At 36.8% G+C, this 27,900-nt stretch overlaps 1 protein-coding gene across 3 annotated transcripts; it reads right to left on the reverse strand.

The window, feature by feature from the left end:
* Positions 1–1,653: 1,653 nt before the first annotated feature.
* cfap44 (cilia and flagella associated protein 44) lies at positions 1,654–26,417 on the reverse strand. 3 transcript variants are annotated; one of them, XM_082186684.1, is made up of 33 exons: positions 26,362–26,417; positions 25,885–26,044; positions 23,838–24,000; positions 21,576–21,678; positions 21,242–21,458; positions 20,589–20,703; positions 20,311–20,475; positions 20,001–20,156; positions 19,801–19,848; positions 19,605–19,704; positions 19,416–19,510; positions 17,947–18,156; positions 17,760–17,870; positions 15,961–16,113; positions 15,393–15,629; positions 12,309–12,451; positions 11,845–12,124; positions 11,706–11,761; positions 10,915–11,077; positions 10,685–10,815; positions 9,849–10,054; positions 9,598–9,760; positions 9,348–9,525; positions 7,912–8,379; positions 7,628–7,831; positions 7,345–7,540; positions 6,685–6,813; positions 3,799–3,929; positions 3,589–3,705; positions 3,252–3,453; positions 2,888–3,048; positions 2,248–2,382; positions 1,654–2,031 (listed from the first exon to the last, which is right to left on the reverse strand). In XM_082186684.1, exons 1-33 carry the CDS (start codon positions 26,402–26,404, stop codon positions 1,783–1,785), a joined length of 5,388 nt encoding a protein of 1,795 aa, XP_082042810.1. In that variant the 5' UTR covers positions 26,405–26,417; the 3' UTR covers positions 1,654–1,782. The 3 variants fall into 3 exon arrangements, with proteins under 3 accessions (XP_082042810.1, XP_082042809.1, XP_082042811.1); XM_082186683.1 differs by having other exon boundaries at positions 7,628–7,834; XM_082186685.1 differs by having other exon boundaries at positions 7,628–7,834; positions 25,885–26,039; positions 26,362–26,413.
* Positions 26,418–27,900: the final 1,483 nt, after the last annotated feature.

The raw sequence follows: 27,900 nt of genomic DNA on the forward strand, positions 1-27,900 counted from the left end.
GCTGATTTAGGCGATAGATAGAAAACATTAACGTGAAATAAAATCAATGGAAGTCTATGCAAATTCCTCACTAACATAATGAAACAAACACGTGTGCGTGTGTGGGAGAAAATATAAAGCTGCCTTTATAATTAAGAAAGTGCCTTGCAAAGGAATTGTCGTATGGGAATCCTTGGCATCAAAACGTTTGAAAATCCCATACCAACATCAACATTTAAAATTACAGCCATGATTTTTGCCTACCTGCACAGATCACACAAATCCTGTGGAATAAAAACTCATCTTACATAATGAATTACAAAAATATTGGATAGGTATTAGATCTGTGTACATATTGAGATTATAAAACACAGAGGACAGCCCTCACACACATACTAGTTCATATGAGATCATGTGGTTTGTTTTTGTAATGGGCGTGTCTACGTATGTGTCGTCATGACGTTCCTCCGCATCTTCTGCGGTACCTAAACCTTGCGTAAACAAACAAACTGATATTAAGTCATTAAGATTGAACATCTATATTTCATTACAGCCCACCTTGTAGCTAATAATCTATATTATCAAACAAGATAATGTAATGAGTTTAATACCCTCTAGATAAATAACTCTGGATACTTACATGTGAGGAATCCCCAGTCAATTTGGAAATCTTTTTAAACATTTATCGTCGTCCGGATAATGCGCGCACCACAGATTATCTGTCCTCTTCAAGTGAACGACGTGGCAACGAGAAAGCAAAGACTAGAAATGTGTATTTGTACCTAGGCAACCCAAAACCTAGATTGTCGGATTGTTTTACCACCGGAATTTAGATAACGTCTTCAACAGCAGTCCTCGAATCTCCAAAACCAATATGAGATAGAGTCTTCAATAGCAGTCTTCCAAAACCAATCAGATTTAGTTCTTAGTTCCTCTGAGTGCTCATATTTTGCACATCCTGTACAGCATCCTCTCCTGTATCACCTCCTTTCATTCTCAATCTGTGAGCGCCGCAAAGTTCGTGACGTCACGCGTCAAACGTTCCTACAGGAGCTGACAGCACCAGAATGTCACACAAAGGACGTGACATCATTTCTCTGTGTTTGTTTATAGGGCTAAATATTATAGATTTCCTTATTTGATTTAATTTATGTGTTCATTTATTGTCAGTAGAAACGGGAAGAAGAGGTAATGTCAGACATTTTTAATGCCAAACATCTAGTTAACTAGATTTCTTAAATTTAATATACATTTTTTAAAGAAATTATATTAAATGTAGGTGCTGTAACTGTTTATTTTAATATTATTCTTAATATTAACACACAATATTTTATAAAAAATAGTATACATAGAAATAGTCCTGTGTTATAAGTGCACAAATTCATTTAAGTCTCGAATTGAATAAGATTTCATAAAAAGTGCATACAGAACGAATGTAAATGTTTAATTAATTGTTTTAGATAAAGCATGTCACGCTACAGGACAATGTTGTCACACGTCAACTGGTCATGTACAGTTTCATTTTCTATTTAATATGGTTGAGTAGTGCTTTGACATTGTGATTTGGATTTGAAACTTGCCTGGTTATTATGATAAAATAATGGGGGAAATTTCAGAGGTTATACAGCAATTTCTAAGAAGGTAAATCTAGAGGAAGAAGACACATTAAACATATTAAAATCCCCAAGGTAAGAATTTATTGCATTTAGCCTGTCGTATATGTCTACAGGAACAGATCGATAGTTAGAGGTATGTGTGCTAACATGCTGATTTTGTACTTAAGGTAAAAGTGTGTCTGTGGATCTATTTCATAGCTTTGCTGCTGAGGTTGAGTTTCCTGTGCACACCAGAGTTGCTTGCTGTGTGTCTGTGGGGCGGGGCAGGAATGGGAGGCGGGACAGGATCGAGCGGAGGGAGAATGTGTCCGTCTTTGCGTGAGAGAGCACGGATCTCATCACTGAGAGCCTCAATGTCTTGAGCTTGAGCCTCTACCAGCCGCTGCAGCCTCTGCAGTTCCTGTTTCTCTACCAGACGGCCTTGGAACTGACCCACCTTAAACAAACACACACATTTTGAATGTCTGTGTCCTGCATATGAATTCACAGCTGCAGGTGCAGCTGCTGCTTAACTTGTGAATGAACTGCAGTAAATTTGTAGAAATTCAAACGGAAATGTAGTACACCAAATCATGTCAGATATCTGTCTTTATTAATGTGAAGAACTAAAGAAAGAAACTGATGAAATACGAATAATGAAAGAAAAGAATACCGTCTTCCTCTGTTGGGAGTTGAGTTGGTCGTCCAATGCTTTTTTCTGGCTAAGCAGGCTGTTCATGTTACGTAGTCTCTCTGTGTTCTGTTTAGTGACTTCGGTCAGTGCCTCTCTTGCTTCAGTAACTTTTGCCTTGCACACACACAAATAATAATGAACAATTGCTCTAGATTGGCACATTTAACCATAATAATTGACTCATAACATGCACTACTACTGTGTAAGTTTGGAGTCAGAAAGTTTTTTTTGGTTTTTTTTAAAGAATACTTTCAGCAAGGATGCATCAAATTGATCAAAAGAGACTATAAATACATTTATAGAAGATTTATATTTCAAATAAATGCTTAAAAACTTAAATTCATCAAAGAACTCTGACAATAATAAAAAATATTTCCTGAGCACCAAATCAACTTTAGAATGATTTGACACTGAAGACTGGAGTAATGGCTGTTGAAAACTCAGCTTTGCTATCACAAGAATAAATGACATTTTAAAATATATTTATGAAATTAAAATGTATTAATATTTCACAATTCTACTGCTTTTATTGTATTTAAAAATACGTACAGACCCCAAACTTCTGACCGATAGTGTAAAGCAACCCCCAAACAGTCACAGGTTCTTTGTGTCAGTGTACCTCCCAATGTTTGAGCTCCTGTGTGTTTTTGGCGTCCCGTTCTCTGACCTCTTGTCTCATCTCCTCTACCTTCCTGTTGCCTGAGAGTGTCTGCAGAACTTCAAGTTCAACCAGCTTTCCAAACTTCATGAGCATCAGCTGCTCGCAACGTACTTCTGACTCTGCAAAGAAATGTATGTAATGTATTACTTGATACACTTAAACTCATACCTCAAGTTTAAAGAAATATAACTTTGTCTTTTCCCTCAGTTTGTAAAAAAGACTGGAAATTGAGTTTATAATACATTGTAAAATTGCCTAGATAATCCTATCAGGCAAGTAAGTGTGTGGTTTGAAATAGTCATCATGTATGCACATCTCTGACCCTTTGTTCTGGCCTCCATGTCTTTAAGGTCATGTCTGAGCTGTACGTGTTGTTGTTTGGCTTGTTTATAGAGTTCTCGCTGTTCAGTCTTCTCCTCCTTTAACTCTTTAAGGCGCTTCTGCAAACGCTGTAGATCAGCTGTGTTCAGGATCAGTGCTGAGTCAAGCTTACCCGGCAAGAGACCATTGTTCACATATTCAATCTGCTCAGACAAGGAGAAAGAGAGAGACTTGATATTGGTTGTGAGTTACACTTTAGCAGAGGCTGAGATGGTAAATATATGTACAATATAACATAAGATAATCAGTAAGTACAGTATGTGTAATTATGTTCACACCTGATGCAGTCTGAGTGGCACCACCACATCCACTTCATTCAGCCTTTGCTGCTTTTCTCGATTAATGAGCTCCAGATCGCCCTCTGCTGCCTTGCGATTGATTTGCACAATCTTCTCCTGCACAAACAAACATATACTGTCTCTTTAGGGTGTTCTTTTGAAAAACAAGAAAAAGAAAGAAAGGTGGGAGTGGAAAGAAATATATCTCACTTTCTTGGCCAGTGTGTCACACTCCTTCTTTAAACTGTCAACAATTTTTATCTCCTCTTGCAGCTGCTCCTCCACATCCAGACGATGTTCACGTAACCTCAGTGTGTTATCAAAGAGCTCGGGATCACAGTCTGAAACACAGAGACAGGACCTATATTTTATACTTTGAACAGTAGTATATATATATATATATATATATATATATATATATATATATATATATATATATATACTACTGTTCAAAGGTTTGGGGTATTTATGTGTAAACTGTGATTAAAAAACTTTCAGGGTTCTTTGATACATTTTATTTATATGAAGAAATAGAAATATTTTGTAACATTATAAATGTTTTTACTGTCACTTTTGATCAGTTGAATGTATCCTTGCTGAATAAAAGTATTAATTTAAAAGTGAATAAAAAAACTGACCCTAATCTTACTCGTCCTAAACTTATAAGCAATATCACACTCTTAGCCGTGCGATATCACTCTATATCAGCACAGCTGGCTGTGATTTGGCCGTAGGCAATCACAGCCATGCTGATATAGAGCCATATCACACGGCTTAGAGTGTGATTTTGCGTTTATACAACAGTTCAACGGTACAAGTGTGTAAATAAATAAGAAACAACAATGGAGTGTTTTTAAAAACGGAGTGTCTTTTGAGCGGAACTACTTCCTTCCGCCACAGATTCAAATCTCAAATTGACAGTTAAACAGTTGAGCCCAAGTCTCCGTTACTAATTCTTTAGAATTAGCAATGAAGGAACGCTGAGTTGCTTCATTGAAGCTTATTGTATGATAAAGATTAGAGTAGCCTATTATAAGAGAGAGATCGACTAAGTGAGTGCATTACCTGCATCTAGGAGAAATTTTTCAGGTCAATCTTTTTTTCATAATCACAAAATCAGTTTGAATGTCTGCTGAGGAAAGCGATATCTTTGTCTTTGTCCTTTTAACAGTTAAAAGAATAGTTCACTTAAAAATGAAAATTCTGTTATCATTTACTCACCCTCAAGTTATTTCAAACCTGTATAAATTTCTTTCTTCTGCTGAACACAAAATAAGCTATTTTGAAGAATGTCAGTAACCAAACAGTGCATGTACCCTATTGACTTCCATAGTATTTAATTTTTTCCTACTATGGAAGTCAATGGGATACATCAACTTTCTGGTTACTGACATTCTTCAAAATATCTTCCTTTGCATTCAGCAGAAGAAATAAATTCATACAGGTTTGAAAGAACTTGAGGGTGAGTAAATGATAACAGAATTCATTCATTTTTAAGTGAACTATTCTTTTAAGGGGATCTCCCATGACAGCGCTAGTTAATGCAATGTAAGTTGTTGTTCGAAGTAAAAATAATATCCTTTTTTACAACTAGTGGTGGAACTGAAAACAAAATTCACAGTTCGGATCATTTACGGTTTTTGAGCCACGGATCGGATAATTTTTCGGATCAGCTAAAAAAATAAAATAAAAATAAATTATATATATATATATATATATGGGGAGGGGGGGGGGGGGGGGTGACTTTGCTTTTCATTTATTACTTAAAGCTCACCTGAAGTTCTTCAATAGCTAAGCTACTACATCAAAAACTACTAGCCTAACTGATTAAGTTCACACATTATTTAAAACAAGTTAACAGTCAGTAATAAAATAAGAACAAATACACAAATTACAAGCAGAGATGAATACTAAATAACAGTTACAAAGTCTAACATTAGTATTCAGGTACAGAAATTAATTTTTAAGCCTAAATGTAAAATAACACTATTTGTTCACTGTAGAAATTAAATATATAGTTTCATCTTTATTAAAGCTGTATTTTGTTGTTTTATTAATGACACAGACAACAGTAGGGATATTAGGTATGTGCTGTCAATTTAAGGCCGACTGCACGTACCGAAAAAACTGACAAACATCCGGTTTCTTCTTTATCAACTGTTCACCTATGACATAAATGAGAGAATACTTGCCGAGACGGGTATTTTGACCTAATTTTGTGTTTATGTGTCCGTTCAAGGGCAAGAAAATGCGAAAGAGGAATCAATTCGGTGTTCGAGCGCTATCTGAACGCGCCTCTCTCTCTCGCTTCAGGTGCGTGCGGCTGAGCGTACAGATAACGCGCAAGTCCCGATTTTGGCCTCTTCTTCTGCGTTTAAAATAGTTTGAATGCGTAAATTGGCAAACAAAACATATAAACTTTCACTCTATGTTGGTTAAATTTAGAAGTTAATCCGCGAATCACATGCATGCCGAACCGTGGGGCCTGAACCGTACGGATAACGGATCAACTGCGATCCTGATCGTTCCACCCCTATTTACAATCTTGTTTCAGTCCCTTTCAATATAAAAATCTTTGCTACTGACTCACTCATAAAGACAGTCTTTACTGCCATCTAATGGCGCAATAAATAAATGTAACTTTCACTGAAGTCAAAATCACAATCACTAACGGACCCTTTCTTAATACCAAATGATATTTATCTAAAATATTATTATTGAAAAATAATTTTTAAATAAACAATATTGGCCATTCTAAAAGTATAATAAGTTTGTACAATAGGAAATAAACAAGCAAACAATTCAGTCAAAAGTACAAAAGCACTAGTTATAGAACAGGATTTCAGTTAAATAAACTTTGCCCTTGGCCAAATCGACTTGCTCTGGAACAAGTAGATTAATAAGAGCAAAGATAGCCTATTATATTATATTCAAAATGAATTATACCTCCTGATTAAACTATCTACATAAGAGGCGAGCCAGTGGCAAATTCCAGAAGGACTGACCGAGATAAAGCAGTTCTCAGTGGGTATATGAACGGCCGCTGACGGTCTGGAACTCACATCTTGGAAAATGTCTAAACAAATTTGATCTTACTTGGTGGGCACACACTGTCGTCCAGGGGAGCTCCAGTCTCAGAGTCATCATAATCCTCATCATTATCCCTGTCTGATTCATCATCAGAGTCTTCATCGCTGTCATCTTCATCATCTGTCACATCATCACCTGATGGAAGGAGTAATAAACAAAACGAATATTACATTTAAATCACGTGTTCTATATTTCAACATGACTCTGATGATGGCAATCTCTGACAATTTTATGTATATCCTAACTGTTCCTGCCATTGCATTACAGTTTACCCCAAAAAATCAAGACAAATGATATTGCAACCTGAAAATAAAGACCATTGAGCTCATTTTACCAGTTCTCATTACTGCATTGTGAAATACAGAGTTCTCATTACATAGAGACATTAAAAAAATATGAATATATATTTAAAATACTTGGACATTATGATAGCATGATAGCCTTTAATTTATTAGAAATGTATTAATAAAAAAATTTATTAAAAAAATGCAAAACAGTAATGAGAATCATCATTACAATATGTATATTTTAGATAATAAGATAAAAAGATTAAAACAAATCTTAATATATTTCCTTTACGCACTTCTTTTTATTAGTTTTCAGGGTGAAATGTGACATTTTGAGATTCACCAGGTGAAATACACAGAACACACTCTTACAGCTCACCTTCACCTCCACGTGTTTCTTTCTTCTTCGTACGCTTGATCTTTTTCTTAAACACTCTGGTGAGGAACTCCTCAAACTTGTTGTTCTCCCCCAATGAGGCCTGAAAGGTGGCGGTGAGAGTTTTCTCCTTCCCTTGGAGTCTCAGGATGTCTCTCTTCTTCTGCTCCATCTGCTTCTTACATTCATGCATCTTGGCCTGACACAAAACAATGAATATGGAAACTGTTCTGTACTGGACACACACACATCATACAATCCCATGCACAAATAAAAACCCACCCACCCTGATCTCTTGCTCTTCCTGTATATAAGTGCTCAGTCGCTCCTGTAGTATGTCCTCTCTCTTCTCGAACTCCTTCAAAAGCAACAGCTCCTCAAACAGGGTCACATGTCTCAGATCAGCCAGTTTCATGTCCACATCCAACTCTTGCTTCTCGTGACGCAACACACGTAACTCAGCGTCGAAACGCCACATTGCCTCCTCCATCTGCTGAAAGAGAGAAAGACATTTGAAGGATTGTGATAAATAAAATTCCCCTCGATATTCCTAATGCACACCAAACTCACCTGTTTAAGAAGTTTGTCCTGCCGGTACAAGTTTTTGGTCTCCTCAACTTCTCTCATCTCTTTCTCTAGCTCTGTGAGCTCCTCTTCCTGCTTTTGAGAGACTGTTTCCACACCTTCGTCCTCCATGTGCGTGCTCTGAGCCTCAGTGTGTGTGTCTTGCATCTCTTGTTCAAGCAGCTCCAGGATGTTCTCCCCATTCTGTTGTTCATCCAAACCAGTGGAAGCCATCTTGGCCCTAAGAGCGGCATAACGCTCCAAGGTTGCCCGGGTGTATCTGTGTTTCCTCTCGGGCATCTCTTCTGGCATTAAGACAGGCACAGCTGGCAGTGGATGACGCTTCTCGGGTGGCAGGTGCTGCTGGATCGCCTGTAGCTGCTCCAACTTGGCATGGAGCTGAGACACGATCTCCACCTTATTGTCTCGAAGAGCCATCACACGAGAGTTCATCTCAGACTTCATCTCAAAGATCTGTAGCATACATGAAAAAACATACACCACCACATGCTGTATCTGCACATCTGTTAAATCAAACCATTTAGTAGATCATAAGAGCTTATTGTCGTACTAAGATTTATTTTAGTTAAAAAGACACCAAATTATTTAAAGAGGACCTTACACTGCTAGTAAAGTTTTTTTTTTTTTTTTGCCATAAGCACAATTCCAATTCACAAGCAAAAAAAATAAAAATCCAATTCAGTTTTTCATTTTGATGAATTTCAAACACTCTCACTAAAATGTTTATTTTTTATTTTTATGAAAATAATATTTCCATTGACAATAATATGCAAAATGTAGGAAATGTTTCAAAGGTTTGGGGCTAGTAAGAATTCAGCGAGGACATATTAAATTGTTAAGGACATATTAAAATATTAAAGAGACAGTAAAGATATTTTATACGATTTTTATTTCAAATAAATGCTGGTCTCATGAACTTTTTATTAATCAAAGATTCCTAAAAAAAAAATATCACTGTTTCCAACCAATTATTAAGCAGCACAACTGTTTTCAACATAGATAATAATAAGAAATGTTTCTTAAGCAGCAAATCAGCATATGATTTCTGAAGGATCACTGCAGATTAGAGTAATGGATGCTGATAATTCAGGTTTGCTATTACGTGAATAAATAAAATCAAATTTAAATATATTGAAATTTAAAACAGTTATTGTAAATTGTGATAATATTTCACAATATTACTGTTGAACTGTTTTTTAATGAAATAAATAACGCCTTGGTGAACATTAAAGACTTATTTCAAAGAAGTGTATGTTCAATAATAAAATTAAAAAAATATAATCATTTTCATGTTTTACTTATGCATTCTGACTGAGTATTACACAGTTCAAGTTCACTGTCTTATTATTTTTTACATTGTGGACATTTTACATTTCCATTTAGGAAAGTGTGATTTTTGCTGATTCGGTTGTGTCATTCACCTTCTTCTCCAGTTCCACTAACTGCACTCTCTTTTTGTCCACGTTCATCCTCAGGTGTTCAGGAACAGTAAAGTCTTTCGCTGACTTCAGCTTAAAGTCGCCCATTTTCTCTTTAGCCAATCGAATCGCTTCCACATCCTTAGGGTCCTCGTAGTCCTCACTGGGCTTTGAGGCATAGCTGAGGAAGCACTAAAAATGTTACACACATAAACACAGAGACCAAGAGACACACACACTGGCATTCACTCACAGTTCTGCCCACTCTTTTTTCCTCTTCTCTATCATGGCTCGAGCTTTCTCTGCCTTCTCCGCAGCTTTGCGGAGTTTCTCTGCCTCTCTGTTGCCCAGTTTACGAGACCCTGACTGCATCCTTCCTGACTGCATCATTGAATCTGTTACCAGCTCATCCTGCACTGCTTAGAAAGAGAGAAGTAGAACGATGACTGCACACATACATTCTAAAAGTCTAAGTGTCAAGTTAACACACTCATCCTGTCTCACGTGAAATGTTGCTGGCTTCTTTGCCAGGCTGTGCTTTGTTCCGCCAATGCTCTTGTTCCACGTTTGCGCTCTGAGAGGCCACTGTGCCGTGCTGGTGCAGATGCATTTGTATGGTAGGCAGAGCCAACAGTCTGTAGTTGGAGATCTTATGTCCATTCTTAAACGCATACACCGTGACCATGTCCTGCACCACTGACTCCCAGAACCTACAGAGACAACAGCAACATGAAAGAATAACTAAAGCTGTGGTACTCAATTGTTTCTTCCTACAAATCAATGAGAATAAATGACATTTACAAATTAAGACGTTTGCTTAAGCGTCTAGCTTCTCAGATTTATATTTTTGTGTATTCATTTTAATAGCCCTATATTGTATTTCAACAGCTGTCTCATTTGTGTCTATTTTTATTTTTCCTTTAAAAGCTTTATTGGAAACATCTAAGACTAAAGGGAGAGTTCGTTAAAAAATTAAAGTTCCGTCATCATATCACCCTCATATCGTTGACTTTCTTTCTTCTGTAGAACACAAAATACGATTTTTAAGACTGTTTCAACTGTTTTTGTCTATTCAGTGAAAGTCATAAGAGTACAATGTTGTTTTGGACCTCATTGACTGTCATTGTATGGCCAGACACATTCAAAATATCTTCTTTTGTGTTGCACAGAAGAAAGTCAGTCATACATATTTGGAACAAAAATGAGGGTGAGTAAATGATAAAAAAATTTATTTGGTAACATATTTGGAGATTTAGAGAAATTTGAAGAGAAAGAGGTATTGAAAAGAAAAAAAAAACATGTAAATAGAGAAAAAGTGGATATGTGTGGATGTATAGTACATTGTCTGTAGTTTTTTTAGGCCAATCCGGTGTTTCTCCTCCTCCCAGGCTAGTTCTTTCCTGACCTCCATCACTCTTTCTTCAGTCTGTCTTTCAATCTCCTCGTGGAAGCGCGTGTCCAGTTCAAACTCCTACAAACACCCATAAAATATTATGTTAGATTATTGTGTAAATGTAATCATTACACTGCAATAGGTGAGTGAGCGGGGAGGAGTGTGAGAGCTGTGCACCGAGCGATGGAGGCGAATGTGTTCAGGAAGGCTCTGGTTCTGCTCCAGTAAAGCTTGAAATCGACTCTGCAGTTCAGCCAGCTTCTTACGCCGCTCCTGTTTCCTCTCTTCAGCTTCCTTATGCATGCGGTCCAGCTCCAGCTTCTGTTTAGCTGTTTCTATGCTGCACACACACACTTATGCTAACTAAACAAGCACCATGCATGATAACAGAAATGGAAATTCTGTCATTATGACTCTTACAAAATATGATTATATACAATATATATATAATTATTATTACAATATATTACAATATATATACAATATATAAATATTACAACTGTTTTCAACATTGATAATAATAATAAATGTTTCTTGAGCATATCAGAATAATTTCTGAAGGATCATGTAACACTGAAGACTGAAGCCAATTGGCTGCTGAAAATTTTGCTTTTCATCACAGGAATAAATTACATTTCAAAATATATTCAAATAAAAAACAGCTATTTTAAATCGTAATAACATTTTACAATATTACTGTTTTACTGTATTTTTGATCAAATAAATGCAGCCTTGGTGAGCATAAGAGAGTTGAATGGTAGTTTATTTAGTTTCGTGTGAAACATTTTAAAGATTATTTACAATTGACAGTACCTCTGTGGCACACTTGGGCGATATGGCACACAGAAAAGCATGGAGATAAGCACTGCTCTTGTGTCTTTGTAAGTGGAAAAAACACAAGCCTTGACCCTATTGCTTGCTTTATTTACATATAATATATACATTATACACAATATACACATTGTCACCTGTAAGCAGATGGATCCTCTATGTCCTGTGCTGCTTTCTCCAACTCCAGCCCAACCTGTTTTCATGACAGAATAAGGTGGTAAAGTTGAAACACATAAGTACACACTAACCCACCCACAAACATACATATACACTAACCCGTGGAGAGGGCACTTTGGCATGTTTGAGCTGCATGGCTTTCTGGAGCTCCTCCTCTGGCAAACAGCTGAAAGAAAAGATGTTGCCATCCTCTCCTGCGGTCAGGACAAACATGTCATCAAAGCTGAAGCGGAGGTGGCACACACAGCCGTACTGATTGTCATGGACGCTGAGGGCCCAGTAAGCCTGCATGGAGCTGAGCTGATGGTCAGAGGCCTGTACAGGGTACGCCCGAATACTGCCATCCTCCATGCCACATAACAATAACTGCCTGCTGGAACTAAGACAGGAAGAATGAGAAGTAAGGTGTGGAAAATATCATCCTTCTGATTAATTGCTGAATAAAAATAAACAAAATAAATAGAATCCAATAAGGAAACTAATAATGATTTCTCAGTTCCTAGGCTATTAGAGAAACACATGCACACATAGACACACCAAGTGTAGAGAGAGAAAAACCTTACTTGAAAGTGATGGTGAGAATGGGGTTATGGTCTGTGTCATGCACAGGTAAGAAGAAGAAGGGCTCATCTTTTCTCTCTAATGGATCTTGAATTTGCTCTTCAGAGAATTTACAGTGGTACAGATACCCTGAGTCATAGCCACCCTGAAAGAGAGAGTGAGAGAAAGAGAAAGAGGGGCATTTCAGTGACACACACAGCACATTTATTAGTAACATTGAAGTTAAAAAGTCTGGGATATGAAAGATTTTTTAAAAGAAGTATCTTATGCTCACCGAGGCTGCATTTATTTGAGTAAAATACAGTAAAAAATAAATAAATAAATAATAATATTGCTAAGATCACCATTTGGAGTGCCAGTGATAGCCACCAGAGGGCACTCCACCCCTAACAATTGCCACTCAGTCATGGACTTCATTCCCCATAATCCTTTGCCTGGACTCATCATAAATGATTGCATTCAGCTGTTCCTCATTACATTGTCAGTCTCAGCCTATTTAAACCATGTTCACAGACTTATTCGGATGGTAACTGTTTCTCATGGTTCTCTTACGACCTAAGGTATTTTCAACATTGACAGGGGTTAGTTGGTGATTTTATTGCTGTCCAAATCCAGATAGTGATGGCCAGATCGAGGCCTCGTGAAGCAATGAAACAGTTGAACCAAATGTGCCATATTGTTTCGAGGCTTCGAATCAATCCGACACCCGTCTCAACGGTGACACCTAGTGGTCACTTGCAGGTGTTGATCTGAAACAACCTTGACGAGCCATTAAAAAAATGTGTTGTTTTTTTATTATTATAATTTTCTAATATGTGAAGCTTGTAACCTATAGGCTCCTCACTGTGCATAATGTTATTTTGGTCTTGCAAAATGAATATTAATAAAAGAAATCAAGCCACAATGTCTCACTTTTTTAGAGATTTTTATTCAAAAATATTAATTTCTCTGCTGTGGAAGGACTTAGACTAGGCCTACTTCTTTTTTTACAGATAATTTCTCCAGCCTTTGAAAAAATCCTCTCACAAGGGACACTTGTTGCTGGCATGCAAAGATATATATATATATATATATTGTTTTGGTGATTTTCCTTTTATTGTGACAGGACAGTAGAGAGATGACAAAAAAACGAGGCGGGAAAGGTCTACGAGCCGGGACTCGAACTCGGGACGCCCGAGTGCAAAGGCGCTACATGTCGGCGCACTGACCACGAGGCCATTGACGCAGACGGCGGAGATATTTTTTTTAGCTAGGACATACAAATGAGGAAAGATTACTGCTATCTCTTTCCAGTTTCATTTAAATTCCAGTTAAATTTAAATGCAAGGCCAAATAGCCTATAAATCAAATCGCATTATGTCACTATATCACCAAAAATCCACTATCTCAAAATCAAACTCCTCTCACAAAAACCCACGAGGTCAATATGCGTTGATTTCACTTTTATACAGATGTGCGACTGTGTGGTCTGTTCCCGACCGTGTCAATCAAACGCTGATTCGGCGGACCACACCTGATGAAACACTTAGTGAAACACTTCGAGGCTTCGTTTGGCCATAGTCATGTGACATGGGTGTTTTGAATCACGCTTCGGATCAGTGTTTCGAAACATCTGCGCTTCGGGATCTCGCAAAGCTTCGGAACGACTGTTTCGCGTCAGCCATCCTTAAATCCAGAATGTCAGTGGTTTTTCTCCCACCACCTGTGTAAAAATCCCCAGCCGAATTACCTACTGTTTTTTGACAAACACCAAGGTTGTGTGGTCATTTAATTGCCGTCCGAATCCACATCTCTGTGTTTAAGAAGAGATCGCTTCAAAAATTTAAATCCTTTTTGATCACTGCCAAGCACCGTACGTAAGATAACTGTTGCGCTTCACCATAATTTGCATACTTTTTAAAGATGTACACTTTTATTATTGAAATGCTGTAAAATATTTACAAGAATAATATTTCTTCACCGCTCCACCTCAGCGAAAAGGAGAAAGAGAAAAAACGTTTGAAATGAGCTGTCATTGTGGCAACAATATATGATGCAATTTTAAAATATGTAGGCTATTATGCACAACATTAAAAATACAAACCAAGCAGCTTTATTTTTACCTCATGTAAATAAGAGGCTGCATTAACTTGTTTCTGCTAATGTCCATATTTTTTAAATGACATCCTTTTGAGATAAAATGCAAGACAGAAAACCATTTCAAATATAGCATACGTGCGTCTAGCTTCCTATTTTTACAAATGAGATTTAAATAATAAAATAATAAATAGAACATTGTTTTCATATTATTAAATTAAATACAGATATTTACAGGAGACAATCATGTGACTGACCACGTGAGCAGCGCGTTTGTGGGATTACAAAACTCGCTCCTCCACCGTCAATAAACTTATTTTTTATGGACGTCCACATAAGAAACAATTATCGTACGAATAGGGCTAATTCACTGCGAGGTTTTGCAAATCCTGCACTTCTAAGCCTTTTCCCTGGTTCATGTCTCTTGGTTTTTGGATTTCTTGCCTGTTTTTGGATTACCCTTTTGCCTGTGTTTCCTGCCTTGTTTGCTTGTTTGGATTACCTGCCTGGTTATTGACCTGTTGCCTCTATTTTAGATTACAGTCTGGATTGTCCCTCTAATAAAAGCTGCGCTTGGATCTCCAACCTTTTTTGTCTCGGAGCAGTTTGTACAAATATTGTGAAATATTATAACAATTTAAAATAATTGTTTTGAATATATTTAAAAAGCAATCTATTCATGTGAAAGCAAACCTGAATTTTCATGTTCAGTGTCACATGATCCTTCAGAAATCATATTTTCTGATTTATAATCACAAATCATAATATGCTGATTTGCTCAAGAAACATGTCTTATTACCATCATTGTGCTCCTTAATAATTTTGTGGAAACAATTATATATTTTACAGGATTCTTTGATTAATAGAAAGTTCGAAATAACTGTTCAGCATTTTACTGTCACTTTTTGATCAATTTGATGCATCCTTACTGAATAACAGTATTATTTTCTTTTAAAAATATCTTACTAACTTTTGAACTGTAGTGTATGTCTGTGAGTGTATTTATTTACCATAGAAAGCCAGAATGACCCTGGTGTTGAGTAAAAGCCACAGTGTAGAGGACTGGGTTGAGATGGAATGTAAAGAGGAGGCAGTTCCACTTCTTCCTCATCTTCTTCTTCCTCTTTCTCATGTAGTTCCTCCTCTGTGGCATCTGGCTTCTGCTCCAACAGTTTCTTCAAGCGTTCCTCCCTCTCCTTCTTTTTCTTCTCTTTTCTGGCCTGCCTGAGTGCTACCTCTGCATCTCTCTGAAAACACACATGCATCGAACATTAAACATCATAGACATTATTACTGACCATTGCTATGATTTTAATCATTTTGTTTGTATCATCACTGTGCATATAAATAATTATTAATTTAATAATATAAATCCCAATCAATAGAATTAAATGTAGAAAAATAGTTAAAAAAAATGAATACATTAAAGTTGTGGTTTTTTTGAATAATTTATTTTAAAATAATAAATTTTAAAAGTAAATCAAATATGAATGAAAGCTGAATACAACAAAATAAAACAACAATACAAACTTAAAGAGAAATAGAGAGAGAACGGCAAAAAGAGAGTCAGTGGATAACCTTAATTCGGGACTTGATGCTTCTGAAGTAGAAATGCATTGTGGGAAGTCCTGAAAGCTGGAAGGTGTTTCCACCAGTCTGTGCTCCAGGATCAGGACATTGAACTTCCACCACGTGACCATTTTGACAGAAGATCAGCAAAGTGTTTTTTTCCTTTAAACACATACACAAAGCTTCAGTGCGCTACGATAAATCATATGATACAATCCCAACAAGAGCCTCAGTGAGTTGCACAGTTAAAGGCAGGGTAGGTAGGATTTTTCAAAAAAAAAAACATTCCAAATTTGTTTAAACTGTCTTTATATACCAATACATAATTAAAATGTAAGTACTCTGAAAAAGAGAGTATAAAAATCGAGTGTCTGTAGACCTCTCACGACTGTTGTAAACACAGCTAATTATTTCCATTCACTCCACCCCCTCCCTTCTGAGCTTCTTCCAAAGCCACGCCCCCAAAACACATGAACGCGCGACGCTCAGGCTCAGCTGGAAGACGCATTTATTTACTTATTTATTTACCTGAGACGAGTGGAGAGGAAGGAGCGCAGTGCATGCAGTGACATCATGTCAGAATCACATGTAATAAAATACCTAACTTTATCACTATAAATATAAACAAATAAGATGGCTTTTAGTACTCACTATCAAGCTAGCATATCGATACTGGTAAAGTTTAAAATATATTTTGTTTGATTCGGTAACGAGCTATATTTATAGGTAACGAGCTATATTTATAAGGCAAAGCTAAAAACAGGTTGCATTGATACACGTTTTTCCATTACCATCAGTTACACTGTGATGAAGATGAATTTCGTGTAAGATTCATAACATATACGGTGTTTTGCATGTAAGAGTTTCCATGATGAAAACACTGTTGACTCTGAGGAGGACTAACGTTACACTCCGGAGACAAGTACCGCATCATCGGTTCGAGGACAGGTCGAGGGCGAAGCAGAGGAGGTCCTTCAAGATTCTTTTTTTGCCTTGTTTGCCTTCGCTGACTGCATATGCAGGTGCTTTGAATTTTGAATGCTCTTTCTCTGCCATAATTTTACTCTTCGTAGGTTCCGCGCCTCTCTTGCACTCCTCAAATCAAACGGGTGAGCGCGTGCATATGGGCAGATCTTGTAGCAACAGGGGTGGTAGCCATGGTTGCGAGAGAGAGTGACAGTCGCCCAAACCAATCAATTGTTTCGTACCGGATGGAAATAATGAGCTGTGTTTATTGCAGATTAAAAGGTCTACAGTCACTCAATTTTTATACTCTCTTTTTCAGAGCACTTACATTTAAATTATGTATTGGTATATAAAGACAGTTTAAACAAATTTGAAAAAAAAGTTTTTTAGAAAAATCCTACCTACCCTACCTTTAAAGGGATGGTTCGGAGTAAAATCAACCTAGGGTCCTTTGCACCATGCCTCGAGCCTTTTTTCCCTTGGTCGAACATTATTAAAGTTAGAGCTTATTTAGAGATATCAGCTGAATGGCTTAGTGCAGGCACTAATGGATCCAAGGATGTATCTCGTAAATTACCCCACTAATAATGCCCAGAATGGTACCAATCTTCTACAGTAGTACAAATAGGTTCTGTACTCATAAAACGAGGCATTGGAAAGTTTGTAAGTACATCAGGAGTTTATTTACATAACACTTATATCTCTAAATAAGCTCTAACTTTAATAATGTTCGACCAAGGGAAAAAAGGATTCTGGGGGGGTGTTTGGCTCGAGGTCATGGTGCAAAGGACCCTAGGTTGATTTTATTCCGAACCATCCCTTTAACTATCATCATCACTCACATGTGACTGAGGTGACCACTCCAGGCCTTGCACAGGCCCTGGGACAGTAACAAAACCAATTGGCTCATATGTTTCTCCCACCGCAAAGAAGAAAACAGTGCTGTCTGCACTCTAAAGACAGAGAGAAAATGTAATATTAACAGCAGAATATTCCGACACAAATCATGCTCACTCACTCAACCCTTACCCCAGTAGCCATGATCTTTCTACTTCTCTCATAAGCGATGGCAGTAACAGTTGCATTGTGGGGCTTGAGAGCTTGTCTAAGGCGGAGTTCGGCATATCCAGAGCGTGTGCGCCCTGCAACCGTGTGCAGACTCTGAGGGTTATACAGCTCTAAGAGACGTACCACACCATCATCAAACCCGACAACCAGCAGACCCCCAGCACTGTTCAGCTGCGGAGACAGACACACTCTCCATCAATATCCAATATGCACACATCCTGGTACTATACTGCTTATCAGCCAATATTAGAGACTTTTAAATGTATCTGTATTGTTTGATATTGGATATTTATTTGTGAAAGCCCTATTTTTACATATAAGTTACCTTTGCTGTCATCAAACACTCACTTAAAGTTCATCTTTAAAAACACTAATCATTTATAACACTGATAAATATAATCTTTGTCCAATCTCAAAATGAATATCCATTTTTCATACTGTAAATCATAATGTTGTGTTTCCTAAATTCACTTGTAGAATTTCAGTGTTATATTAGTAGTATTTATATACATTTATAATATTTATTAATCATTTGAATTTATATATATATATATATTTTTTTTTTTTTTCATTTTTCATTTTAGTTTAAGTCTTGGTAATTTTGTTATGTGCATTTGTCATTAAATATATATATTTTTAATTTCTATATTATCTTTAATTTATTCTTATTTTAAGTTTTTTTGTTGTTGTTATTTTAGCACTTCAATTTAAACCTATTTATTTTATTTAGTCCTATTTCAAGTTTTAGGTTTAAGTTTTTCATGTAATATTTATGTTTTATTTTATTTCAGCTTTATTTCAATTATTAAAAAAAAAATTCGATAGTTTTACTTTTAGTGTACAACAACAACACTGTAGAATAAAAAAATATTTCAGTTTTTTGTGTATTTTTTTTTTATTTAGACAAAATTGTAAAGAGTTTCAATATCAATATTGAGTTTCAATGTCGCCTCTGGCTTGCTTAGGGAACACTTAAAATTCAACAATATTATTGACACTAATGGATGAGAACTGAACTGAGCTGAATAATGACATCACTGTTTTTCTGCAGAACTGTTTTATAGATGAAATGAACTAATTTAACAATTGTTTTTCTTTGCAATGGAACTGAATCAACACTTAACTGACTTTAGCTGAACAATGACACTATTTTCTTTTAGAGCTGCTGTACAGCCGAAATGAACTCTTTGCATCATTGAATAATTTTCCTGTTATCACTGTTAAGCTGCTTTGAAACAATCTGTATTGCCCTATATAAATAAAGGTGACTTGACTTTACTTGACTGTTTATTGGTTATTGGCCATCACATTAAAATAATTATCAGCTTATATTATCTTCCAGAATTTTAATATTGGACATCCCTATGCACTCAATCCTATGATGCACAGAGAGTCTCCAAGCATGTTTCTAAGAAGTTCATTTACATTACCGTGTCTGAGGCCCAGGTGAGCGTTGTCCCTCCTTGATTGAAGCGACTTATCGTGAGCTCTTTCTTTGAAAGAAAGTCAAACACCCTGACAGAGGCTGGGTAGGATAAAATGGTATTTGTTATTATTTACAGAAGCACATTATGTAGGTATGTGGGTATATGTTTGGTCAATGCAACATTTTTTCTTACAGTCCAAGGCTGTAGTAGCCATGAGGTGGCTACTTTCAGAAACATCCATGCCCTGAATGGCACCAGCATGAAATGAAAAGAGACACTTTGGATCTTGGGTCTGCAAGACAAAAGACCAGAAAAAATGCTAATAGGATCCACCATAAAAAAAAAAAAAAAAAACGATTCATCTTTTAACCTGTTTAACTTGACTCACAATGTTGGAGAATGAGAGATCCAGTTTCCAAATACTGCCTTTAGAATCCTGTTAAAAATCAAACCCACACACAGACACAAAGATTCAGACTAGGTCCTGGATGGTTAAAAAAATACACACATACATACATACATACATACACACATACATTCATACATACATAAAGCAAGTTCCACATCTAAAAGAAAAAGATTTCATACCTGAGCAAACCAGTTGGAGGTTTCTGGGATGGAGCTCTTGACCATAGAGTACAAGCTGACATTACGGCCTACTGTTATCTCATTCATGGGCTCAGTCTCAAACAGGCCACTCTCATCAACTGCATCTGCCGTGTCTATGGTCTCCAAATTCCAGCTCTGAGGAAAAAGATGGAGAAATTGCTTTAAAACCTTTCAAAAAAACAAAAAACATCCTCCCCATTAAATGAATTTGTTTCAAATAAGTTTACACTTTTTAGCAACAGCAAAAACCAGTGAAGTAGCATAATCTCACTAAGTAACCTGTACTTACTCTGACGACACCATCAGATCCTATAGTCATTAGTTCTCCCTCATCCAGATTAAACTGGTAAATGGTTCCGCTATGACACGTGCGTCTACCTTTACGGCATATTTCCACCTTTATCAGACCCCCCTCCCAAAGGAGCATATTTCCCCACTCTGATCCTGACACAACCTGGGAGAGAGAGAGAGAAAGAAAGATCAATTTCTTCAAGAACATATTTCATTTAAAAGTCTGTAGGTTTGTGCGTGTGAACATGCAAAATGTAAGAAGGTGCTGAAAAAAACCTTTCCATCAGGAAGCTCCACGTATCCTTCTATATCTGTTACAGTTGTTTTTCCAAAACTTCCAAGCAACCCTTGCAACTTTAAACCAGTGAAGGTACTGGCCATTTTCCAGAATCTAAAAAACATTAAACCCAAACTCTCTCAGCACATATATAGACTGTTCGAACGTTTGGGGTCGGTAAGATCTTATTATGTTTTTGAAAAAGTCTCTTTTGCTCACTAAGGCTGCATTTATTTGGTCAGAAACACAGTAAAAACAGTAATATTGTGTAATACTATTTTATAATAACTGTTTTCTTTTTTCTTTTTAATCCTGTAATGGCAAATCAGAATTTTCAGCATCATTACTCCAGTCTTCAGTGTCACATGACCCTTCAGAAATCATTCTAATGCTGATTTGCTCCTCAAGAAACCTTTGTTTTTATTCTCACTGTTGAAAGCAGGTGTGTAACAATGATCCTGACACAACAATGTCTTTGAATAAATTTTAAAGTAAGCAAAAAGTTTAATAAAAAAAAAATTACTGACCCCAAACCCTTGAACGGTAGTGTATAAATATTATTTCTTAACATACAAAAAGCATCTTTGAAAGATCTTTTTAAAAAATGTTTTAAATGCAAATTCATAAGTGGATAAATTATAGTAATACAGACCTAATGTGCCCAGAGCCAGAAGTAGTAAGCTGTCCAACACAGTCGGGCGAAAAGGTGGCCCTGTAGACGTCCTGAGCAAAAGCTTTATTGCACAGCGTCACTTGTTCTTGCCTCCAGTCCCAGAGTGTAAGCATGTAGTCTGGAGCACCACCCACACTGGCCAGTAGAGAGCCATCCCGATTAAAATCCACATAGCTATATGTGCTGCCTGTGCCACCTTCATATTAAACACAACAAACTACAATTATGTATGTATGATTCTGTCTCAAATCACATCTTGTTCAAATTTAAGTTACACTTTTGTAAGACATTTGACCTGCCACTGATGTCCTACCTCTGAGGATCCTGTAAGGCCGCAGGGATGGGTACTCATATATGATGATATTAGGCTGACGGCCTTTCTCTGCCACTGCGAAATATTGCTTACTTGGATGAGTCTTTGAAGAGACGAAAGGAGATATTAGGTCTTCAGGTCCACACAAATCTGTAGGCTATATAACCCCATAATTGTGCATAATAATCTATGTGCATACAATAGAGTGTAAAATGAATGATGAATAAATGTGTCTGAGCCTGTAAAAAGTAAGAGCTATGACTTTTCTCATGTTGCTCATACACTCATATGTCAAGGCCATTCTTTGTTGTTGTTGGTATTTGGTATTTATGGGTTCAAGCGCATAGTTGGTATACTTGGTGGCGCTATGACATGGAAAAAACATAAAAATGTCTATAACTACGCAGCCCTAAGTCTGATTGACTTGAAAATTGTTATGCTGTGTCTTTGTCCAATGTGCCAAGACTGCCTTTGAGGACATTCACGTATCTCGAAAAACGCGGTTGGCGGCGGCCAATGAATTTTGAGCAGCTATCAGACAAGCTTAACGGAGGCCGATTCAGATCTAAACTCGCTGGGCCTGTTTGACTCACGGCCCTAGAGGCCTTGTAAGAAATTCGAAAGAAATCGGCCACTGGGGTCCTGTCCCAAATTGCACCCTAAGCACTCGCGATCTTCCTCTAAATCCGCACTTTTGTGACGTAACGCCGCTTTGACTGTCAGAAGAAGTCTGCTGCGGAGCTCGCATCAGTGCGGGCTCAGCAAAAGTGCGCATCGAGGGCGCAAATCGACGCATATAGGGGGCGCTCGAGAGCACCCTTCTGAGACCTAAAATGACAAATGGAACACCCTACGGTCTCATGGACTTAACGGACATGCGCACGCAGCAGCCATTGTAAGTCCACAAGACCGAAAGTGCATATGAAGTGTGCCATTTGGGACAGGGCCTGGGAGGGGTGCCTTTACGCTTTTCACGTGCCTAAGGGATTGTATACCACAAGATTTTTCACACACGCCCACGACATTCATACCGCATGGTAGAACTCCTCATTCCGGCAAATTTAGATTTGCTCTGCAAGTAGTCTGGCAAAGAGCTCATTCAAGCCCATTTCTAATCCGTCGAAATCGCGGCACCAATCAGAAACGTTGGGGCGGGCTTTACACGATGACGATCGCTCTGATTGGTTTTAGGTCTATCCAATTGCGCCCAGAGGCATTTGAGCGACGTCCGTTGGTGAAGCGCAGCAACTTTTAAATGCATTATTATATTCAAATTGCAAACACATGAGCACAGTCTCCATTAAAGACCCACTGGCAGATGAACGTGCTACTACATTTCTCTCCGAAACAGTAGGAAATTAAATTAGATTTAATAGAAGATTTTAACTGTGACAAGATGATTGACAGGGCAGTTTACGTGACAGAATGCACGCGACAGATCCGTCCAATAAAGATGACGAAGTAGTATGTCCCAAAGCTTGCCTACTTTTTTTGCTACACATTCAAAAGTAAATACCTTTTCTTCACAAAAAGAGTACATACTTTTATGGCGTAGTGTAACTTAGGCGAATTGGGACGCAGCATATGGCTTTACACGATGACGATCGCTCTGATTGGTTTTATGTCTATCCAATTGCGCCCAGAGGCATTTGAGCGACGTCCTTTGGTGACGCCCCTTTGGAAATGAGTTATTAAAGAAGCTTTGCCAGACCATAACTCGGTTACTACTGAGAATGGTCTGGTTTTAACCAGGCTACCTGTATTGGAGATTATTTCAAAAACCGACTTTCGTGAACTAGTCCTAGGTTTTTGGCTCAACCTCGATAAAACCACTGAGTCACAATTTACAGAACTCTCTAGGTCAATAATTATCAAAGAAAATTTAACTTTGGCCTTTGGATAGCTATAGCTAGGTCCTTAAGAAAACAGGCATGGCAGAACTCTGCATTAGGTGAGCACATGTGGCACGTGATTCTAAAGTAGCATGCAAACTTTTATGGAGATCGGCCCATAGGTGGGGCCATAACTGTTGAAAAGCTTTAAAAACCATATATTGCCTGTATTGGCTGTAAATGGCCTTTTTCATCTATGATTGAGATGGTTACAGGCTTGCTAAATGAAACATAATACCTTTTTTACGCACATGATTAAAGGACTTTTGGCAATTGGCAATTGAACCCCGATAATTGCTGCTCACAGCTATATTTTCAGCTCTTGCATTTCTATTAACATACAGTCACCGAAATAACAGTATTAATGTACCATGATGGCACCAATGCCGCCCCCGCTGCTAGAGCGGATATAACACTGCTCTTTGGTGTGCACATCCAATAGGATGAGCAGATTTCCGGCTATGAAGGCCAACGTATGCTCATCCAATAGCTGTAGGTTTCCTCTCCGCCCACAGTCATAGCCAAACGAATGTCTGGGCTCAGTTTAAGAAGCAAATTAAATGAACAGATAGTCTTCCCAAGACAACAAACTTATTAAGTTGGCTTGGAAAAGCCAACTTACTGATATTGTACTTAAGATTATTATTTTTATTATTATTATTATTATTAGACTAAATTTCTCCACGTAACTCCTCCTAAACTGTTCAAGCTATAACCACTATCTCAGACTAGACCTTCAAACTGTTCTGACTCGAGTTGCTTCATCTATTTAGAGTAGACTGATCAGACTTGCTGTTTTCCTAAAATTGCTGATAAAAACTTGGAAAAATCCAATAGACTTTCATTGCGGAATGTTCAAATTGAGCCAAGACTATTTAAACTTCAACTGCCTAAATTCAAATGTTGACAGTTGGTGAGGCTCATTAGACTCCATCAGCTGCCATTCTATGTACTATTTCTAATTCATTGAGACTCATTTAAGCTTTCTTTCTTTCTTTCTTTCTTTCTTGCTAATCTATCTATCTATCTATCTATCTATCTATCTATCTATCTTTTTAACTAATCATTCTTTCTTTCTTTCTTTCTTTCTTTCTTTCTTTCTTTCTAACTAACTAATATTTCTTTCTTTCATTCTAACTCCAAACTAAATTAAAATTTTGACATTTTCTTGGAAAGCCTCTTGGAAAGGCTCATTAGACTCCATCAGCTGCCATTCTATGTACTGTTTCTAATTCATTGAGACTCATCTTCTTTCTTTCTTTTTCTTTCTTTCATTCTCTTCTTTCTTTCTTTCTTTCTTTCTTTCTTTTTCTCTTTCTTACTAATCTTGCTTTCTTTCATTCTAACTTCAAACTAAATTCAAATTTTGACAGTTGGAGAGGCTCATTAGACTCCATCAGCTGCCGCTCTATGTACTATTTCTAATCAATCAAGACTAATTTAAACTTCCCTTCTATCTAATATTTCTAAACTGAAAACCGTCAAACTTCTACAAACTTTTAAAACTACTACATTAAACTTAAACTAATTGAAACTGAAAACATTCAAACTTTTAAAACTAAAACTTAAACTTCAAGCTTTTAAAAATTCTTCAAACTTTCTGGCAAGGCTTTTTCATGCCAACTTAAAGTTTGTCTACAAACTTTTTCATCTAGTTATATATACTGTATAATAATCAAGATTTGTAATGTTTTAAAGAAGTCTCTTAAACTCACCAAGGCTGCATTTATTTGATCAATTATTCCTGTGATGGCAAAGCTGAAATTTCAGCAGCCATTACTTACATAGTCTTTAGTGTCACATGATCCTTCAGAAATTATTATCAATTATTACTGGTGCTCAATTATTATTAATGGTTCTTATAATTATTAACATTAAAAAAGTTTTTGCTGCATACATTTTTTTTAGAAACTGAATGAATAGAATGTTCAATGTACAGAAAGTTCAATGAATAACATTTATTTTAAATAAAAATCTTTCGTAACACATTATAAATATCTACTGTCACATTTAATCACTTTTGAATGGTAGTGTACTGCGGTTTCCACAAAAATATTAAGCAGTTCCAACTGTTTTCAGCATTGATAATAATAAGAAATGTTTCTTGAGCAGCAAATCAGCACATTAGAATGATTTCTGAAGGATCGTTTCACACTGAGGACTGGAGTAATGATGCTGAAAATTCTGATTTGTCATCACAGGAATAAATTACATTTTAAAAACACATTCAAATAGTTTTTTTTTTTTGTTGTTGTTGTTGTTTTTTACAATATTACTGTTTTTACAGCATTTTAATCAAATAATGCAGCCTCGGTGTGCAAAAACATTTAAAAAATCGTAATTATTTCACACTTTTGACTGGTAGCATAAATAGTAATATAGTATATATTTTATTTAGTTTTAATTGCTGTGGATACGAGAGGTGCAGTAGGTTCTGTGGGATGTTGGAGTCTGCAGTGATGAAGGGTCTGGAGCACAGTTCCTCATAGCTGTAATACATATCATGTGGTATTAACTTATTGTGCTCTTCCTCGTTGTTTCCATCACACTCTTCAACCACCAAAACATCTGCCTGCTCTGAAATTAAAATGCCATTAAAACAGGAAAATGTAAATTGTGTTTTTGTCACACTGAGAAAATATGCATGATGAATGTTCTAATATGTCTGCATGAAATTTTGCTAAACAATTTTAATATTGTTTTACATGACAATAACTTTGTGTTACTGTTAGGCAAGCAGCTATCAGGTTTGTTTACTGCTGATAACCTAGAGTTAAAGAGTTGTTTTTTAATCAAAATTATATAAGAATTGCGTTTAAACGACAAACGAACAATAGGCGTTTCTCAAACACATGGTTTTGTGTCAAAATGAAGCATTAAAAGTGTTATTTCACCTTGTAAAGTAACTTCATCACGTAGCGTCTCAGAAGCGTCCATCTTCGTGTGACGGCGTTGCTAAGCAACCGTACACCCCGTGCAATTTTCACTGGGAATTGTAGTCTATTGTAATTGCAACGAGGCGAAGTAGGTTTCCGTTGTGACAACTAGTCTCTCTTTCTCTTCTACAAACCAGTGTGTTTATGATTAGGATACAAATATTATTACAAATAACAAAAATAACAAAAAAAATGAAATATCAAGCAGCATAATAACAGGTAAAATAACTGCGATGAGAACTGAAACCTCGACACAATCAAGTTACACTGGCCGCGCCTCCTCTTACGTAGAAAATTCTGCAGAGATGCCACTAGATGGCAGTACAGCACATTGGTCAGCGGTCAGCTCTACTAGACCAGGTCAGGAGATAAGGCGCTGCAGCAGACATAGGATCATGTATGTTGATACAAGATTGATTGAAAGATTGAAATTAACGCATAAACAATGTCTAAAATACAATGAAAGAAAGGCAAAAAAAACAAACAAAAAAAAGCTGGCATTCAAGCAAACTCTTTTCAAATGTGAGCAAACTCACCTGCTCATACAAAAACTGTTCATCACTCAGCAGTGACTTAAACATACTGCCCCCATTTCTAACAGCCATAAACAATCCACCCACGCACATCTTTCACACACTACTAGGACAACACCTGAACCGGCCTTCGTACACATTTGCTTCTTTTTTTTAATCCCTCTTGTTGCTCCTAAAGTAGAATGACATGAAGTCAGCATCACATGACAGGCCCCTTTGTATGTGAGTGCATGTATATGTTTTTATTACGTAGTATATGTAGGCCTATATGATTTGATACTTAAAGACAAGAAACAGCACATCTTTGAAAAACTGCAAACACACATAAACAAAAGAAATAATTGGAAAATGGCCAGTAAAATCTACTACAGAGGGGTATCTTAAAGTCACCATGAAATCAAGTTCCGCCCTACATTTTTTCTTGTTTGAGAAGCTGTTTCACTCAAGTTTAGGCTGCAGCACTATAGGGAAGAAAAGACTATCACAACTTTTTCATGGTGGCATTAAAGGGATGGTTCACACAAAATGAAAATTCTCTCATCATTTGCTCACCCTCATGTATACAACTGTAAAGGTGTTCTGAAACCATATGGCAGTTTTGTGTAAGGAACAGACTGAAAATATTACTTGATGACCACCATTTACACATGCACAGTATAAAATTCAGTATATAAAAATATTTTTTTATATTTGATTTATTTAGCCTATCCTTTATTTATATAGTGAATAATACTATTATCATGTAGGCCTAATTGTGCTGGACAATAATATTTATATATACATATATATATACAAATTATGTCTATGAGACCTTATTCGCCAGAGAAACAAGGGCGCAGCCATCTTTAGATTATTGTCTTTGAACTTCCGTTTTTGCGGTTGTTCTGTATATTTCTATGGCATTGTTGTCCAGGAGTAATTAGCTTTTGAAGCAGATTTACTTAATGTAAAGTTAACAAAAGTT

Source organism: Leuciscus leuciscus (assembly GCF_965113295.1).
Source record: "Leuciscus leuciscus genome assembly, chromosome: 12".
Lineage (NCBI taxonomy): Eukaryota > Metazoa > Chordata > Actinopteri > Cypriniformes > Leuciscidae > Leuciscus > Leuciscus leuciscus.